Source organism: Vipera ursinii, assembly GCF_947247035.1.
Source record: "Vipera ursinii genome assembly, chromosome: 1".
Lineage (NCBI taxonomy): Eukaryota > Metazoa > Chordata > Lepidosauria > Squamata > Viperidae > Vipera > Vipera ursinii.
In genome coordinates this window covers 87,596,363-87,616,513 of record NC_139512.1, presented here as the reverse complement: position 1 = coordinate 87,616,513, position 20,151 = coordinate 87,596,363, and the positions used below count along the sequence as shown (strand labels likewise).

At 36.1% G+C, this 20,151-nt stretch overlaps 1 protein-coding gene across 2 annotated transcripts in view; it reads right to left on the bottom strand.

The window, feature by feature from the left end:
- Positions 1 to 20,151, bottom strand: part of PRMT3 (protein arginine methyltransferase 3) — a 79,137-nt gene that overhangs the window by 17,078 nt on the left and 41,908 nt on the right. For both annotated transcript variants that reach the window (XM_083355334.1, XM_083355333.1), the window contains 2 exons: positions 18,431 to 18,618; positions 12,842 to 12,928 (listed from right to left, as the gene is read on the bottom strand). In XM_083355334.1, the coding sequence (XP_083211460.1) occupies positions 12,842 to 12,928; positions 18,431 to 18,618 (275 nt within the window). The remainder of the gene's footprint in view (positions 1 to 12,841; positions 12,929 to 18,430; positions 18,619 to 20,151) is intronic.

The following is a 20,151-nucleotide window of genomic DNA, read 5'->3' as shown; positions in this document are numbered from 1 at the left end:
TTTATAGCTCTATATAGCAGAGAGTTAGGTTATCTGTGGGACTGCATGTCCATGACAGTATCTGCCCACCCCACCAGGTTAGACAGGGTAGGCATGCCTCCTATCTCTTTCCTTACATGCTGCTATTTATTTTATTTATTCAAATTTATACGCCACCTGATTTCAAATGACCCCAGGCTGACTGACAATTTAAGAATATTAAAAACAAAGAGAGAAAAATAATGCAGCAATGAATAAAAATGAAGAATAAAAAATGGCAAGGATGATAACAAGGAGGACAGGAAAGAAAACAAACTCACATAACCCAAACAAGCTTCAATCCCCCTTGCCAAAGGCTTGTGGAAAGAGCCACGTGCTTCAGGGTGGTTCAAAATATCAGAAGCATAAGTCGTAGGAAGCACAATTTTTCTGCAGCAGCCCCTACCCTGAAGAATAGTCTTGCCCCTGGTATCCTGCAGGTCTCCGCCCTTTTAGCTTTCAGGGTGTTAGCGTTTCCTCCAGGCATTGGAGATCACATTGTTCACATTGTTCAATGGATTACAAATTGCTGGTGAATTGCCAGGTTTTTTGTTTTGCTGCCTTTGGTTTCATAAGATAAGCAGCTATATAAGTCAAATGCATACATATTCATTACTCATCCTAGGCCAGTAATAACACAGTTACACCTAACTAATTACAAAAAAAAGAGAAAGTAGGATATCCATTTATATAAATGTATCTGCAAGCCAAATACTGCAAGGCCATTTTAAACAGGTTTAGTAAACAAAAAACTGTTAAAAGTGTGAGTTTTCTATCTTTTCTTTCTTTTCTTCTCACCCCAGGTGATGGAATGTGCTTTCTACTCTCTGCGTGACTTAACAAAACGTTTAGATTGGATTGTACGTTTTTCTTAGGAATAATTAGTTGCCAAAAAATAGTTGCAAATCACTAATGAAGACAGAAATTAACTTGAACAGGTAAGCATAAGTAGTAACAGAAGGGTATAGTTTGTGTCATAGCCTACAAAACTTCCAGGCTGGGAATTTAATGGTTTAGTCATTCAGTTTTATTTTACCAAAGAGAAAAGTTTAATTTTAAAGTAAGTACTAAGAAAAGTTTAACAACTAATGTCTACAAATTGGAGTGTTACTTGCATTGCACAGATTGATCTTTAAGCCTAGATCAAAAGAAATATTAATAAAAAATAATTTCTAAGAGTCCACATAGGAAAAAACAGTATTCTAGCACTAGCCATTTTGAAGGTTTGATAACAAACATTTAAATTTGGCTCCGACATCAGAAGTTGTACTCTAATAATGAGCTTCACATTATTTCAATAATTGGCTAGGTTCAACTTTCTATTTGCTGCATTTTAATTGACTTATTAATTGATTGATAGATACTGCTTAGTAATGACAGTAAGCAGTAAGTTTACAGAACTAAATATAATTGCATCAATTGCAATTGCCCATGGTACAAATACAAATTCAGGTTTCCTGGTTTCAACCTCTTTTCCTCTAGTATTCCAACAGTGCATACTACAGTTAAGGGTCTTATTCAAGTCAATTCTGATTGGAGAAAGCAATCCTGAAAGTACCTAGCTTTCAAACAATGAAGGATCTCTGAATATTTATGATCAAGTTCCATAAGACAGGTGCACAGTGAGTTCACTGAGTTAATCGAATCTAGAGATAATGGTGACAAGCTTCACTATAGCTATGCATTTATTTTTAATGCTGGATTCGTTTGCAATTTGAACTGAAGACATCCTTTAAGTCCAGTATTACTTATTCCACAGCAAAGATTTTAAATCATGAGCTAATTTGTATGACTTAATAACCTACAGGATTCTAAGCTTAATTTTTTGTAGAATTGCCTAATTAACATTGGTGGAAGCATCCCCCCAAAAGCATAACATGGTAGAATTAATCATTTCATTACTTCAGTTGGTAATTATTTTTGAAACGCCAAATGTAATAAAACTTTTAGTGTTAATTTTAACATAATAATAATAATAATAATAATAATAATAATAATATTAATAATAATAATAATAATAAGTAGTAGTAGTAGTAGTAGTAGTAGTGTTGGAAGGTCATCTAGTCCAGCCCCCTGCTCAGGCAGGAAACCCTATACCATTTCAGGCAAATGGCTGTCCAGTCTCTTCTTAAAAACTTTCAGTTACATTCACAGCTTCTGGTGGCAGGTTGTTCTACTGGTTAATTGTTCTAACTGTCAGGAAGTTTCTCCTTAGTTCTAGGTTGCTTCTCTCCTTGATTAGTTTCTATCCATTCCTTCTTGTCCTGCTTTCAGGTGCTTTGGAGAATAGCTTGACTCCCTCTTCTTTGTGGCAGCCCCTGAGATACTGGAACACTGCTATCGTGTCACCACTCACCCTTCTCTTCATTAAACTAGACATACCCAATTCCAGCAACCTTTCCTTATATGTTTTAGCCTGCAGTCCCCTAATCATCTTTGTTGCTCTTCTCTGTACTCTAGTCTCAACATGCTGAGTACAGCTGGTCAGCCAGCTACGAATCCATCTGGTGGTGATGCTGTCTAACCCACATTTTTCTATCTTATCAAGTAGTAGGTTATGATCTACTTTATCCACAGTGTTCTTCTGGTCTACTAATTTTGTCACTTGGTCAAAGAATACAATAAGATTTGTCTGGCATGATCTGTTTTTGACAAACCCATGTTGGCTTTTAGTAATGACTTTGTTTGCCTCTAGGTGTTTGCTGAGTCATTGTTTGATTATCTTTTCCAGAATCTTCCCAGGTATTGAGGTCAGGCTGATAGGTCTATAACTGTGGTGGCGAACCTATGGCACGCGTGCCACAGGTGGCATGCAGAGCCCTCTCTGTAGGCACGTGCGCCATTGCCCCAGTCCTAAGCCTTCAGCTGGGTTTTATAAAACCTTTTTGCTTTAGGCCTCTGCTGCCGTGTGCAAAAAAAAAGGTTCAATCAATCAATTTCAACTTCTCACAAGCTCTTTTCCAGTCCTCTGGTAGTTCCCCAGTGCTCCAGGATCTTTGAAAAATATAGTTCAGTGGTTCTGAGATCACATCTGCCAGTTCCTTGAGAACCTTGGGGTGTAATCCATCTGGTCCTGGTGGATGGCACCTGGACAGGTGCTCACTTACCATTTTCTTGCCTATCTTAACTTGTATTTCTATTCTGTTTTTATGGCACTGTTTTTGATAGGCTGGACTGTTTTTTTTCCTTTGTGTAAAGACAGATGCAAAAAATGAGTTAAATAGTTCTGCTTTCTCCCTGTTGCTTGTCACCTTCTTGCCACTTTCCCCCACTAATGGACCAACCATTTCCTTAATTTTTTTTCTTGTTTTTTACATGTTGAAAAAAGCTTTTTTGTTATTTTTGATTTTGGTTGCTAGCCTTAGTTCATTTTGAGCCTTAGCTTTCCTCACTTCATCTTTGCAGACTCGGGCTATTTGCTGATATTCTGCTTTAGTTATGTGCCCTTCTTTCCCCTTTTTATACTTGTCCCTTTTATCTTTCAATTTATCAGAGGGTTCTTTATGCAGCCATGCTGGTTTCTTTTGAGAGCTGTTATTTTTCTTCTTTGTTGGTGTTGTGCTAGACTGGGCTTTTAGTATCTCACTTTTCAAAATTTCCCAAGCTTCTTGAGTGTTTCCCCCGTTGAGGATTCTCATTCATGGAATCCTTGCCAATTCCTCTCTACGTTTATTGAAATTAGCTCTCTTAAAGTACAAGACTCTAGTTTGACTGTATTCTACTGATTGTGCTTTCATAATATTGAATTCCAATATTGCATGATGACTTCCTCCCAAGGTTCCTGTGGCTTCAACACCTTCTATCTTTTCATCTGTGTTAGTGAGAATTAGATCCAATATGATTAATCCCCTAGTTCCCTTAATTTAAGGTTTATACAAACAATTATTTCCCTTTATCTTTCCCCCTATAATTGTAAGGCCAACCAAATAATACACACTTTAAAGCAAGGGGAATTAAAAGAAAATAATTAATAAAAGAACAAAAGCTGATTCTTCAAATTGCATTATTCTAAGCAGTTGGTCCACAGCAACCTCAGCATCATAGCTCCATGGAACAGCAGATTAGCCAACATGGTCAACTGTCAATATCAGAATATCAAGTGGGCCTTGCCACACAGTATTTCTAAATTATAATGCTTCTAGCTGTCAAAAATGCAATTGTACATGACAATTGTTCCAAACAGAGGTTGATCTTTTTAAAAAGGATTGTTCACCAGGTCTAACATGGTAATGGTTGCCTGAGAAGGATTAATATGAGAAAGACACTGTGCTGCTGGCAGAGATGATTGTTCCTTCTCCTCCCACTCCTAGAGACTCGATTAAACCCACAAAAAGCTTTGAGGGCATGCAGTAATCTATTCCTCTGTATATCACCGCATGCAGCTTTGCAGCATTTTGCAAGTAGGAGAGATTCTACTATTTTCTTCCTTCCTTTAGGATTGCTCTCTAATGGCTTTAAAAGGGAAATCTGTCCTAGTTATTGTTATTTTTTTTACTTATACATAATTTTCTATTAATCCCTGTTCAAATTTGTGCGTTTCATTTTAGAAAGAATTTCAAGGATTTCTGTAATCAAATTTTCAAACATTTATGATCCCAGAGCAAAAATCTTATATATGTCCAAACGAGTTGTGTTGGGGGTCTCCCGATACTCCCATGTTACACCTCTGCTCCGCGAGCTGCATTGGCTGCCGGTTGCCCTCCGGGTGAGATTCAAGGTGCTGGTTATGACCTACAAAGCCCTACATGGCATGGGTCCGGATTACCTACGGCAGCACCTGCTGCCGGCATCAACTTCCCTCCGTCCAGTGCGCTCCCACAGAGAGGGCCTCCTCAGGGTGCCTCCAATCAAAGAATGTTGATTGGTGGCCCCCAGGGGGAGGGCGTTCTCTATGGGCGCGCCAGACCTGTGGAACCGCCTTCCGGTTGAGCTCCGGATGGCCCCCGACCTGCGCTCCTTCCGGCGTGATTTAAAAACTTATCTATTTGAACAATCTGGCCTGGTCTGATGGGTTTGGGGTTGGATTTAAATACGTTTTAACACATTTTTAGTATTGTATTCTTGGGCATAATTATTTAATTCTTTTTAATCTCTTTTTTAACTTTTGTATTTACATTTTGATATTTATTGCCCTGTACACCGCCCTGAGTCCTTCGGGAGAAGGGCAGTATAAAAATTTAATAAATAAATAAATAAATAAATAAATAAATAAATAAATAAATAAATAAATATGACTAAACTATATTATTAAAAATCTAGAACAGCTAACAGGCTATTACATCCTATTTAAACCCAGAATTTTCTTACAGATAGATAATAGTCTTCATTCTGGAGACATCTGAAGAATTATCTGCAGTACTAACAAAAAGAGCAGATGAGAACTGGCTTTCCAATGTGAGATATTTCTTTGGTTTTGACAGATAAACTGTCCTTACCACTGCTTCGCCTTCTCTCATCTTTGCAGTTCATCTTTGACAGGAGATCTATAGATACCCAGATGAGTACTCATGAAAAATTATAGGGTATGTGTAACAATATATTCAAGAATACTGAAGAATAGCCCACTAGGAAATCGAAAATAAACCAAATGGAATTGGTCATATAGAACTGAAAGTCTGGCTTGACATACATTTTGAAAGGCTATTTTATGTTGAAAGACATTGTGACCAAATAAATTATTCTGCCTTCTGTTCTCAACATTTCCAAGTCAAAGTTGGTGTGGATGGTGAAGAGAGCTATTTGAAATAAAAGCAAGCAGAAGAGAGTAAAATAGGTTAATGAGATGTAAAAATGCACAAAAATGCTGTATTTCTCCTGGTCATAAACCAAGTCAGCTGTACAAGGGGAAAAATGAAGAGCACCAGAGCTGCAAATGCAATCATTAAGCTGGCATACAGACCTGTGAAATTAATGCACAAATGAAATGTAGGTTAAGTTAGTTGCCTCAATCTAGAGATCCTTCCAAATCTATTATAGACAGCATGTACATAATCAACATCAGCAGCCTTAACGTTGCCAAATCAGAGCTGCAACACAATAACAGGAGGAGAAGAGGGGTGGGGGAGTTAATATAATGTTTTGTGCATGTCTAATTATTTTCAGCATTCAGAATTCCTATTTGCTCTATTTTTACAGAGGGACCTGTTTATTTAAAAAAAAGTGCATTTTTTGCATTTTTAATGCAAAAATAAGCATTAAAAGTACAGTGAGCACGCAATTCATTTCAACTTTATTTCAATTTATTTATATTCAGTCGGGATGTCACCAGTCTCCAAATTTACTCAGTTGCTAACCTGCACTTAAAAGCCTTATGGCTGAAGATAAACCAAATCATGGGTTATTATTACAGCCACTTCATTTATCTGAATTCTGTCCTTGAGAAAAGAAAACAATTTGCCCAGATTATATATCACTGACTGGTTTATACAGCAGCCTCAGAAAGCAAGTAATCTAACCAACTCACTTAGGTGAAGGGAAATTAAAAGTTACCATCATCACTATCAGTTGCAGGGAGCAATTTATCATTTTTTGTTTCTCATTGGTATCATGCTCCAACAGCATGCAGCTAGAGCAGATACAATTAGGCAGCTGGCCACAGAAGTAGGAGGATAATGTGCTTTTGATGGAGTTTATTCAACCATGGAGATGACATGCTTGTAATGCATGCAGCAGAGAGGGAGAGTGAAACAATCATACGTTCCTACAGCAGAAATACCACTTTAAACGTTTAAAATGGTACTCCTTAAATTAAAACAATTCAGAACATTAATATAACTGAATGATCTTTTCTCTCAAGGGGAGGATCAAAGAAAATGTATTTTGTAATGCTCATGGTCATTTTCCACCTCTAAAATGCAAAACAAAGCAAAACAGAATACTGTTAAGAGAATATCTTGAATATTATTAACTGGACTTCATACAAATGCTTTTTTAAAAACTAAAATTAAATTTGCATTAATTTTGTTTTAAATTTACACCTGGATTTCAAGTTATCTCTCATATACTGTCAGTGTTCATTTTTCCACTCCTTCTTATTGGTTCCTTATAGGATGATGTTGTAAACAATCATGGAGGAAAACAAACAGTGGGGAAATGTAGCCACAAGCAAAACAATGTGAAACTGCTGAGATCTGGCATATGCGATTACCTTCTTGCTTACCTAGTTCTGAATCTCAGCAGTCTAATGCTACAAATTTGCTAGTTGCTTAGCAAATACAGAAAAGCATAACTAAGAGTCTATTTTCTAGGCTAGTGTTGGGATTACACAAAGTTTTACTTTTTTGCCACCAGTATACTGAAATGATGCTCAGTGAATGAAATGACTTTATGTTAAAAGAATCTTAAGTGTCCAAAAAGCTTTGTTATAATCAATTTGCATCTTATTTCACCTGAAGCTATCTATCTTCACACACACACACACACACACACACACACACACACACACACACACACAATATCCTTGTCCATCTTGACTGTTCAAATCTGCATGGACAGGGTTGAGATTTTGGACCTGAGGAATAATAAGCATCCTGTTGAGAGAAGACATCCTGAGATTCTTGAAAGCCAATCCTGTGGCAGATCTGGGCAAATATGGTTGCAGTTCTCCAAAATCAAAAAAATAACTCAAGATGTTGGATAATTCAAGACGTTGGGATTGGAACCAACTAAGCTTATCTTTACAAGGAAGATTATTATTAAAATATGGATTACCTATCCTTATTTCTATCCAGAACATATACACCCTCATACACAGACACCCCCTAATGTCCTAATTCTAATGTTCACTGAAGAATATATAGAATGCAATATGTATCCCAATTATAAATCACTGGGGCTAATAATTATATTGGCTACAGCCAGTGCTTTTTTTGTAAAAGAAAAAGGTGCTGGAACTCACACATGTCATACAACCCGCCTTGCCTATCCCACAAGAATCCACTATGTTTAGGTGCTGGAACTCCGTTCTGAGCGTTCTACGAGAAAAAAAGCCCTGGCTACAGCATTCTAATGTTTTCTGATTAACTACATTTAAATGGAACATCTCAAAGTTTATAATACAAATGATTAAGAATGTATATCAATATATAACTGGCTATGATATTATGTAGCAATGTGTCATGCAATTTAGTTACTTGTCGATTGTGTAGTACAGCAAAGAAGAAACCTGTTCCTTAAGTGACTCGATTGTACTGTAATAAATGAACACCAGTGACTGGATAAGTGAGTCACATTCTTGTAATTCTGACAAATACATGGAGCTTGAGTGGGAATGTGAAGAACTTTCACCTTCAGAAGATAATTTGCAATTAGGCAATGGGAAAGAAGGGAGAACTGAACTCCCTTGCAATGCTGATTTAGACCTAGTGACTAAAAAATGCATACTACTGCCATCAACACATATTGGATACAGGAGCAGAAATTTTAAAAATGGCATGATGAGTTGAGATTGTGAGATCAAAGCTCTGCCTCTCTTTATATATGTTGACACTGCAAGCAGCTACAGAAGTGTGGGCTTCAATTTTAGTATCTAGTCTTTTTGACTGCCATCTAGATTATTCTGACCCTCCCCTTGCAGACAACACCCTGCTGGTTACATAAAGACCGATCTCAGTTTATCAACAATTATTGGCAGCCAGCAAGAAGACAGACGAGCTTAAACTTCTCTTTCAGAAGCACATGATAGGATTGCAGAAAGAAAATTCATAGGAGAAAGCACTGGAGTTTCAAAATAAGAAGTACCATAAGATTACAAATGCAGATGTAAAAGAACTGGGAAAATAATTATAGAAGGCAATAGAAAATAAACTAGTGATTTCGGTTGAGCCTTACTCACTAATAAATACAGTATCCCAACTAGCTGGTCTATTGAAGATAGTAATTTCAAACATTCTGCAACAAAACAGAGTTATGCTTCGGATTACTGTAAATGAGATGGAGATACACAGAATAGAAAAATTATTATCCATCCATTCTCCTGCCCAAACACTACAATGGCAGCTATTTCTGAGGCTTGAGAAACATTGAAGGACTCCCCAACCGCACTGAATCTAGGATTGTAAGATAATGATTATACCCTTCCAAAGGCCCTTCAAGCCTTTAAGAATCAAAAGCTTTCTGAGGACATTTCAGATTAAGCATATAGTGTTTTTTTTTAAAAAAAAATGGCATTGCTTGCCTACTGAAAGGTAGAGGCCAAACCCATGCTGAGGGCTTGAACAATGCTTGGAAAATGGCACAATATCATAATATTGGCTATCAATAAAAGATAATGTAAGTGCTTAGCCAAGCTAAAGGTCTGGTCTAATTAAGCCTATATCCTCAGAACAAAGAAGGGAGATGTAGGTCGATGGAGAGGACAAAATTTAGAAAAAGTTGAAACGACAGGCAAAAAATACGGTCCAGCCCTACAACACTCCTCCCATTGGACTAAAAAAAAAATGCTGGATATGCAGGAACCAGTAAAGATTCCACTAGAAAGAATTATTTTTGCCATAAAACCTCCCTTTAGTGTAATCTCAATGTACATACCTTCCCTTGAAACTAATGTTTTGAGAAAGGTGGATTTATTGTAACAAAAAACTTAAAAGGGTCTTCACTTCTCCCCTGGATTCTATCTCCACCTTCCCAAGGAAGGTATACCTCAACCTGCTCTAGTAAATCATGTGGATCTCTAGTTCCCAATTGTGAAAAGGAACAAGAAATCGCTAAATCATTAAATCATATGGCAGTGGTGCAAGAAGAGATTAAGGCCACCAGCCAATCAAAAGTCAAGAAAAAAATTGAACTCAAAACATGAAATAATGGGTCATAGACCCACAGACACAAAAGTTGCCCAATCTTTTGTTTCCCAATCTTCAGAGGTACATAGCAGCATTTATGCATTATACCACATCCAACTGACAGACTTGAACATTGGGCGCCATCTAACAAAATGAAATTCAATGGTGAAAAAAGTAAGGTTCTACATTCAGGCAAGAAAACCCAAATGTACAGGTATAGTATAGGTGGTACCTTGCTCAATAGTAGCAACTGTGAGAGGGATCTTGGTGTCCTAGTAGACAATCACTTAAATATGAGCCAGCAGTGTGCTGCAGCTGCCAAAAAAGCCAACACAATGCTAGGCTGCATTAACAGAGGGATAGAATCAAGATCATGTGAAGTATTAATACCACTTTACAATGCCTTGGTAAGGCCACACTTGGAATACTGCATCCAGTTTTGGTCACCACGATGTAAAAAAGATGTTGAGACTCTAGAAAGAGTGCAGAGAAGAGCAACAAAGATGATTAGGGGACTGGAGGCTAAAATATATAAGGAACGGTTGCTGGAATTGAGTATGTCTAGTTTGATGAAGAGAAAGACATGATAGCAGTGTTCCAATATCTCAGGGGCTGCCACATACAGTAGAAGAGGGACACAGGCTATTCTCCAAAGCACCTGAAGGCAGGACAAGAAGCAACAGGTGGAAACTAACCAAAGAGAGAAGCAACCTAGAACTAAGGAGAAATTTCCTGACAGTTAGAACAATTATCCAGTGGAACAACCTGCCTTATTTGACTATGTGTCAAATAAGAAGCAAGGCAAATTGAGATCCTTGAGTCTCTCCTCCCACACTATTTATTTTATAGTGGCTAGGCATTTCTACTTCAATATACTTCTGAATATTGTTACTATATTAAATACTCAAAAGAGCACAGGGTTGATTTTAGTAAGGCACTCTACTCAATCCTCCAAGAGCTGATCACAAATACAATCTAGTCATTTAGATACAGATTCAAGCCTAGAATTGCAATTTAGATTTATTGGTGTTTCATTTTAATCCCCTGGTATATGTTTTGATCTATTATAATCTAACACGTTTTACACACTGACAAGCCCTGGAGAAATACCAGATAGACAGTAGATGTAAGTAGATTTGATTATAGGTGCTACTATCTGTGGTGTTCATGCCTGATAGATTCACATAATATACCACAGTTATGCACATTGCCTAGTTTATTTTCTATACTGATTTTCAAGTTGACATGTGAGAAAAATACGTAGACCGGCGAATGATATAAAATTGTATCTTTGATAGGTACTGAATGTAACTATCTACAAATATATCAAGATGCTATATTCCAAGCAAATAAATGGCAAAAAAACCAAACAAACCCAAACCCAGAAATAACAAGGATTGGCTATGAAAGAAGTCTAAGCGAACAGATTCAACACTTTTGTACCCCTAAAACAGAATGTGAAAATATTGCCTAAATTTATATAATAGTTTGAATGCATTACTAGATTTGTTGGTGAAGTAGTAGGGTGGGAGGGGGGAGAAGTTAATATTTTGCACCACCTACTGGAGAGGATGAATTAGTATTTCTCTATGATAGTCTGAAACTGAGAGCTTTCTTCCAGGCTGCAGCACTACATATACTTGACTGGAAATGTCACACAAAATCACTTTCTCACTTTTCTAGTTTACAAAATGTTATCACTACACCATGGGGTTATAAATCATAACAACATATTAAACATTAATTCTTCTACTGTAAATCTAATCAAAACTGAGATTCAAAAATTGAGCAAAGATATATGTTTAGCTATCTCCAACAAATACTACACAAATAATGTATTCCATTATTTATTTACTGCTCATGTTCTTCTGTATTGCCGGTTATACAGGGACCTTCCACACCATTTAGTTACTCCTCTTTTATTGAAATTTCCGGGCCACTGAATCACTTTTATTTGCACCGTTAAACACAGTTATCTGTTAAACAAGTAAGATAATTTTATTTCTCTAAAGTAGCAAACCTTTCCTATATTAAGTATAAACTTTGTCCAGAAGTGGTTGGTAATAATTCTTGTTGTTAGGAGATAGTTTTGTGTTCTTCATTTTATTGATTGTACTTTTACTGAAAAAAATGTTTCTGTCTGCCTACAAATGATGAATAAATCATTCAATAGACATTTATTTACTGCAAGGTTAGGCAGTCTGATAGGATGGATGGACTGTCAATCTCTGACTAATCTCTGGCAATTCATCATAAAATTCTCATCAAAAGATGCCAATAATCATATATTAAAAAAGTACAAATAATGTCGGGCAACATGTTAAGTTTTTCTGTGTACTGCCACAAAAATTTAATAAAAGACCAATAACTCCCAAATCTTACATTCTATTCTAGGACAGGAGAATATCAATGTCTACAAAACAATAAAATGGAATTTGGAAATGGATAAAGCTTATATCAACTGGAAAAAAATGGAAAGATACAGGAAATATTTTATACAAAAACGCCAAACAATCTTGAATAAATCTAAAAATGCTTAATGTGGTTACAGTTAATCCTGCCTATCCACAGGTAGAATGGATCCTCTTTCTTTCCTGGAGCACTGAAAGATTATCTGAAACAAATTTGGGGAAAATAGAACAAGAAATCACATTTCCATTACATTAATGGAAACTGCCGAAAGCAAGCGACAAGAGTTTTAAAGGCAAGAGAATTATACCGGTTAGTTTTAAAGGATAGGTTTTTATGAAGTATAAAACCACAACATAAAGCTAAAACATAAGGTAAGATAAAAATGTTTATCATGAAAAAGAAGACATGACAGTCAAAGACTCAAGAGAAATAGCTTAACTGTTGGAAAGACAATCAGCGAAGAAATAAAGTTAATCGGCTTGAAGATAACGCCGCATATCTACAGCTACCAAATTACGCAAACCGATCAGCGGCTTTTATCTGCAAACAAAATTTTGTTTGCAGAAACAGAAGATTTAAAAAATGAGGCATCTCATCCTCAGAAATGTTTCTACAAGCGAAACAAAACTTACCGTACACATGGAAGTCTTGGTGACTGTCAAAACGAAGTCAGATGAAAATTCCAGCTCTGGAACTGAGACGGCATGGCAGTCTATCCGCTGCAAGGTAGAACAAATATGAGCTTGAAAACCAAACTGAAGAAAGTCATATATGGATTTTGGAGCGGCTGATAACTTTTTTTTTAAATAAAATTTTATTGGTTTTCTAGTTTTACATTTAAATATTTGAAAAGCAATGTGGTGGCTGAGTTGGTCAATTTCAATAACATACAAATATCTTTAGTACAGATCTCAAACAATTACATTAAATATTTCCTCTCTTTTCCCCCCTTTGTATTTACTGTCTCATATTTAAATTAATACAATTCTGATATCAATTAAATAAAAAATAATTTTCTTACATTTATCCATTCAATCTTTTTTGACAATCAATGTCCTGATTAATTTTTCCCAATTTTTAGTTTCCTATTAATATTTATATTTAACATCTGACATTTATAATTTCCAAGTTTTAAATAACCCCAATTCCCTTTATCACAATTCATCACAAGATCTAATATTCAGGATATATATCTTATCTATTTAAATTCTTACCATCTTACATCAACTAATTAGTAATACAATATAATATTCTTATTTTCTGATAATGTCCAGATATCTTAAATTTACTAACCAACATTTCTCCTATTTCAATATTTAATACTTCCTGTCTTTTTCTCTTAATATCTGCTATTTCATATTTAAGCTAATATTTTTATTAATACCACTAAATAGAAACATATTTATTACATTCATCAAAGGATTTTCAGCTTATATATATCTTATTTACCTTTACATTTAACCCTTATAAGCAAATCAATGTTCAAATTTAACTATTAATATTTATACTTCTAAGTTGTAAATGACCAGAGTTTTCTTTATCTCATCTCATAAAAATATCTAAAATTCAAAGTACACATCTTATATTCTATTTTAATTTTCATGAGTAAATCAAAACCCCAATTTTCTTCAGTCTTATTCTGGCTTGCTTTCTTTGCCAAATTGTCTTCCATGTCTGTGCTTTTGAGTCATCAAACAAATCTCCCTGTGTTGTTATACAGATTGTTTGACGTAGAAAAAAAAATCCGATCACCATTTTTTTGAGAGGACTAACAAATCATCTATTGTTCCATCTTGACATAATCATCCTGAACTGTTTATCTTCTCTTCAATCTTTTCTTCTTCTTGATCCTCAGGTTCCTTCTGATTTATGTAGAAAGTCTTTTCCTTTTTCCATAATGTCAGTCCCTTTTCTGGGTTTTCCATTGACTGTATTTGTTGATCAGTTGAATCTTCTGTCATAATCTTTAATTGTTCCACCTTTTCAGTCATATTTTGTGTAGTTTATTTTTAGTTGTAATCAAAGTTTGAGTTCGTATATCTGAGCTGACATCTTGTTCTTTTCTGTAACCTCTTATTTCATCAGTAGCTGTAAGAATAGTTTGAATTGCTTTCAACATAGAGAAAATCTGTTCCTGATCTTCATCCACATTCTCTTAGTAGTGTATTAATTTAAAAGCTTTACAATCAGAAAAGCAAAAAAAAAAAAAGATTTTGTTATTGAATAAAGAGCATAGCTGGGCTTCTCACAGCTGAAGTCTCAAGGTTACATAAGTCTTATCTATTGTCTGAGCTGCTGGCCAAGTCTCTTTTACGTAAAAACAAATTGTGGAATCAGGTTTAGCCACAAGGTGTCACCCCTCCCATTTAAAGTTTTCTTTTAAATCCAAAGTTTTTATAATCTTTTCAGTTTTGCTTCTTTTTTATCAGTAAAAACCCTGATCTTCAGTAAGCATAGAAAATCTTATAAAATAGAATTCCAATTAGGTTCAAGTTATTCTTTCAATGTTTTAAACTCCCCTGGATAGTCAGTTGCCGCTGTTTCTAGAGGATAAAATCTCCCTTCCCTCTCACAGAAGGGAAAGTACTTTAAGCAGCTTATGCGAGTAAAAAAAATAGTTAGGATTTAAGCGAGGTAGATCTCACCCAGTCTCATCCACGCTGCTTTAAAATTGCCTGGTGGTAAGTGTGACTTCATCTGTCTGCAGCCTAGTGATGAGCCAAATTGCTATGGACGGTTTTTCGTCCACCAGTTTGGAGGGCTGCCCTGAATCGAGTGGAAGGGCTACAGCCCTCCCGCGATCCAATGGGGATCCCCTCCTTGCTGGTTGTCCCTACAGGGCAACCTTCGATCCTTTCCAGGGTCCCCCAGCGAAGCGAAACTGGACACGGAAGATGGAGCTCGCCTTCCAGATGTCCATGGTGGCCACATCGGCAAACCAGAAGTCCTGGCTGATAACTATTTTAACTTATTCTATCTTGCAGGCTTTGCAGTAGAGCTCTCAGTCCTTCCAGATGGAACAATCCTATAGGAGGAGTGTAAGGTGCACAAAGGCACCATCAGGGACACCTAGAAGAAACGGCTAAAGGCCAAAGGCTCACCCCCATCCCCCTTCTATCAAAAGTATTTACCTCAGCAAAACTTGTTATTTATAAGATCGATATGTAATTATGTGTGTGAATTCAAGCCAAAAATACATAATTTTGCTTACATTTTTTAGTTTAGGACTATTAATTGCTTTTTTAATTGCTGCTCTCCAACACTGTGTGGTGAGTAACTTTTGAAAATGCTAAAAGTAGATTGCAATGCAGTTTGCATAACTTTAAAAACACTCCATGCTGGGTAAGGATCAGAAGATTTTTTTTTCCATTGTATTATTCATCACTCCATATCTCAGCAATGTGTTGGATTTTTAACTTTTCCTTTAAAAAAAACCACCCCCTTTTAACTTTTCCCTTATTCTAGCAACTCTGTCTCACAGTTTGGTGCCTAGAAGTTGGTCTTCTCAGTGGTGGCACTCGTTATAAATGCCCATTCTCTTCTGGTAAGCTCATCTGGCTCCTTTTCCCTTGTGTCTTAAGCAACAACTGAACACAGGTCTGTCTTCTCTAGTTTTTGCAGGGCAAACTATTACTCTAGGACCAGTCTTGCTTTCCAAAATGAAATTTCTTTTAATTGTTGTACACAGCTTTCTTTTAATTTTTGTACACCGCTCTTGGTTTGGGCACACTGTAAAAATATGTTTTTTAAACTTCAACGTATGTGAAAATAAGAAATATAAATGATTTAAGATAGAAGTGAATCATGAAAATGGAACGCTGCTATATTTTCTCTCACAAATTGTACAGTGAAGATAAAAATTCTTCCACTGTAAAAAATAGAATATCCTTCCAACAACAAATAAAAATGGCCTAACCAAATAAATAATCCATTTTCCACTAAAGATAAGGATGAAACAATGGTTAAGAGATTCAGATGAAATACTTACGCCTAATATTTCATATATATAAACATCCTAAGACTGGAGCAAACTACCAAAGGCTTGAAATATATCCTTGAGTATTTTCAAGAAGAGACTAATATTTATTATATATCTATAGTGGAGCCAGAAAATCTATTCTCCTCTTTATAGCCCAGCAATTCTATTATACTCATTCAGTTTACAAATGATGTTCAGCAATTGTTCAGCCCATAAAATAGAAATATCCTTGAAAATGTACCCAATTCACTCTTGCATATTAACAGATTTTCATGAACATAAATAGAGTATGACAAAGGCATTATTCATACTCACCCACATTTGACTGCCGAATGTATATTCTTCGACCTTACATGATAAATAAGGCACATTTTTATAATTTCCTGGATATTTCAAAATCACCAGTTCTAGAAAGCTGCTATTAATCTTGGTTATTTACTCATAATGACACTCTTGGTCAATTCCTTAGTTTTATTATACAGAAAAATAAGTTTAGAATGTAAAGATTATCTGAAGGCTTTTATCCACCATGATTACATTAGGATATCTTCTCAGTTTTAAAACTACAACTTGGTTGTTGTTGTTTTGCTATCTTTGAGTCAGTATTGACTCAATGATTGCCTGTATTGGCCCCTGCATTTTTAACATGGTTTCCGAAGTGGTGTATCACTGCCTTCTTCTTAGGGCTGAGAGCTAGTGAGTGGCCCAAGGTCACCCAGCTGACTTTGTGCTCAAGTCAGGACTAGAATTCTCTTGGTTTCTAGCCTGATGCCTTAACTATTACACCAAACTGACTTTAAATCATCTAAAATACAATGAGAGGAACCATCATCATGCTGGGTATGATTATTACTTACTGGAATCCTAAACTATAGAATCCCTATTTTTCCAGAGGAATACAGCGCAGTGCAGTGCAACCTATCTTGATCAAGATGAGAGAGGGTTAGCAGCAGACCAACCTTTCTTACCCTGGCCATCACAATGGATTTCAACTGCCATGAATTCTGAGAATAAAATTTCACACATCTAAAGAGGACCCAATTTAACAGGATGCTCTAAATTGAAAGTCAACCAACTTCAGTGTATCAGATAGAACAGCAGTGGCGTGTCTTTCTTCTGTACGGTAACAGGAGAACCAAAGAAATGGTCTTTCCTCCCAATCATTTGACATAGTTTCACAATGCAAATAAAGAATATATTCTTACAAGTTTTAGGAAGCAGTAGAATGTGAGTCATGAAATGTCTGCAAGGAAACAACCAAGCTCAGAAAGCACCAAGGACTCTACAGTGACACTAGGTAAATACCCAACATCCAATGTTTATTTGCAAAGAAAGCAATACACTGATAATATACTTCGTATTGCTACCTTTTATTTATTTATTTATTTATTTATTTATTGATTGATGGGATTTATATCCTGCCCTATCTCCCGAAGGACTCAGGGCGGCTAACAACAAAACATATAGTAAGTACAAATCAAGATACAAATAAAATTGAGAACATCTGTGTAATAAATTAAAATTAGAGAATTTAAAAAATAAATTAAAAATTCTAAATATAAATTAATTAAAATGCCTGTCAGTCCAGGTCAGCCTGGTGGAACAGGAGTGTTTTGAGGCCGCGGTGAAAGGATTGGAGGTTTTGGGCCATCCGAAGCTCAGGAGGGAGCTGTTTCCATAGGGCTGGCGCTCCCACAGAGAAGGCCCTCCCCCTTTTAACCATATGGACATAAATATCTGCTGAGGAAAAATGGGGAAAATATTTTTTTCTACAAATATTTAAAATAGAGACTATTAATTAACCATAGCTCCAGAAAATATGGTTTGCTAATCATATCAAGAGAGTTAGTGAGAAGAGAAAGGAGCATAGGGTTACAATGTCAGTGTTTAAATTATATAATAGACCTTGGGTGAAATTACTGCAAATGAGCCTGGATATCTGCAATCAATAATTGTTGAGTGGCAGATAACCCTTATATCTTCTCCTTTCACTCTTGATTTTATTCCCCACCCCCAAGAGAGGGTTTCGTAAGCAAGGATGAAAATATACTATCAAAAGACTAAAACCCCATAGTGATAATTCCAAAACTGAACATCATGGACTTCACATTGCTATTGACCAAGAACTAAAAGTCACTATATTAATTTTCTATAATGATAGTTTTATATAAAGACAGCTCACAAAGGGAATAAATGAAACATTATTATTATTTTTAGAAGATGCCATTCTCTGTCACAGTACCTTGATGATACAAGCTTCAGATATAAGAGTCGTTGAATCTAAGATTTCCACAACTGCTTCAGGTATTACCACCTTTTTCATGCAGGACATATTGAAGCCATACACATCATCCCAGAAAGTCAATTGATCGGTATGCTTAGCGATATCACTTACAGCCACCAGGCTAATGGTACAAGAGTCAGGATACACTGGAATTAGATAAATTATTCAATAGTGAGGACTGTGCAGGGGCAAATTTCTGTACAGGAAAAGCCAAATGTCGTTAAACATGCTGGAGGAAAACAAAACATTTAGATTCAGCAATTCCAGAGCTACATGTCTGAAATAAGATCCTCTAGGACTAAAAGAGATGTATGCTTCCATAAATGGAGTACAACAAAGCTGTAACAATTGTAGGTTGTTCTTTTACTGGGATGTGAAAGAGGACAAGAGCTTTGAGACTACCAGTGGTATAGCAAAAACCTACAGCATAAAACAGAAAATACAAACAGCTTTGAACTGGTATGCTTTATTTTTCTAAGAAGCAAGTTTTATATTATTGTAATTTGATTTATATCCTATCTTCCTAGTCAATTGGAGCACAGAACCAGTGCCGATCCACAGACTGAGGGTTGGGGACCCCTATGGTAGTGAGGCAAGTATTTTTCAACCTTGGCAACTTTAAGATGTGGGGACTTCAATTCATTACATGCTGGGAAATTCTAGGAGTTGAAGCCCACACATATTAAAATCGCCAAGGTTGAAAAACATTATCTTAGACAGTCCAAGTTTGAGTTCTTTTAGGATTTTTAAAGTTCATTATCAATACTTTAAATTGGGCCCAAGAAACATTTGACAACCAGTGCAGAGTTTTCAGGTGTTATCATCATTTTTCTTGTACCAGTCTAGATCAGGGGTAGGCAACCTTGGCTTTTTTATGACTCGTGGACTTCAACTCCCAGAATTCCTGAGCCTACCCCTGGTCTAGATAATAATAATAATAATAATAATAATAATAATAATAATAATAATAATAATAATAATAACAACAACAACAACAACAACAACAATAATAATAATAAACCTTTATTGTCAAAGTACATGTGTACATTGAGATTAGCTGAGCCTCCCCCCGTGCTCTCTCCCCCCCAACACACAGTGACAACAAACCCTCCATCCCACCACACTATGTGAACCAACTACACCACACACCGGCCTCCCAAGTCAATTCTGCATAAGATTATGTCCCATTTAAAAGCCTAACAGCCCACGGATAAAAGCTATTTTTCAGCCTGTTGGTACGGCTGGCTATATTCCTATATCTCCTACCGGATGGTAGGAGAGTAAAGAGATACCGTCCAGGGTGTGAGTCATCCCTGAGAATCTTCCTCACTCTTCCAAGGCAGCGAGCCCTGGCGAGATCAAAAAGCCTAAAGAACATTCAAATGGGAAAATCTGTTGTATCTATTTATAATCAACATACTGAATATCCTACAGACTTCATGCTTATTCAGAATTAAACATTTGGAAGAAGTAATCAACATTACAGGATGAAAAAATATACCTATTCTTTCCTGGTAAAGTAGCTAAAGAAAGTGGATTTCCCCCCAAATGGGAGAAAAGCCCAAGTTTTCAGACTGAAAGCCTTTCACGTATTCCAATATTTTATTCTGAAAGAAAGGGGATATTATTCACACATACAAAAAAAAGGTCATCAATGCAGCTGAAATAAATCAGTAGTT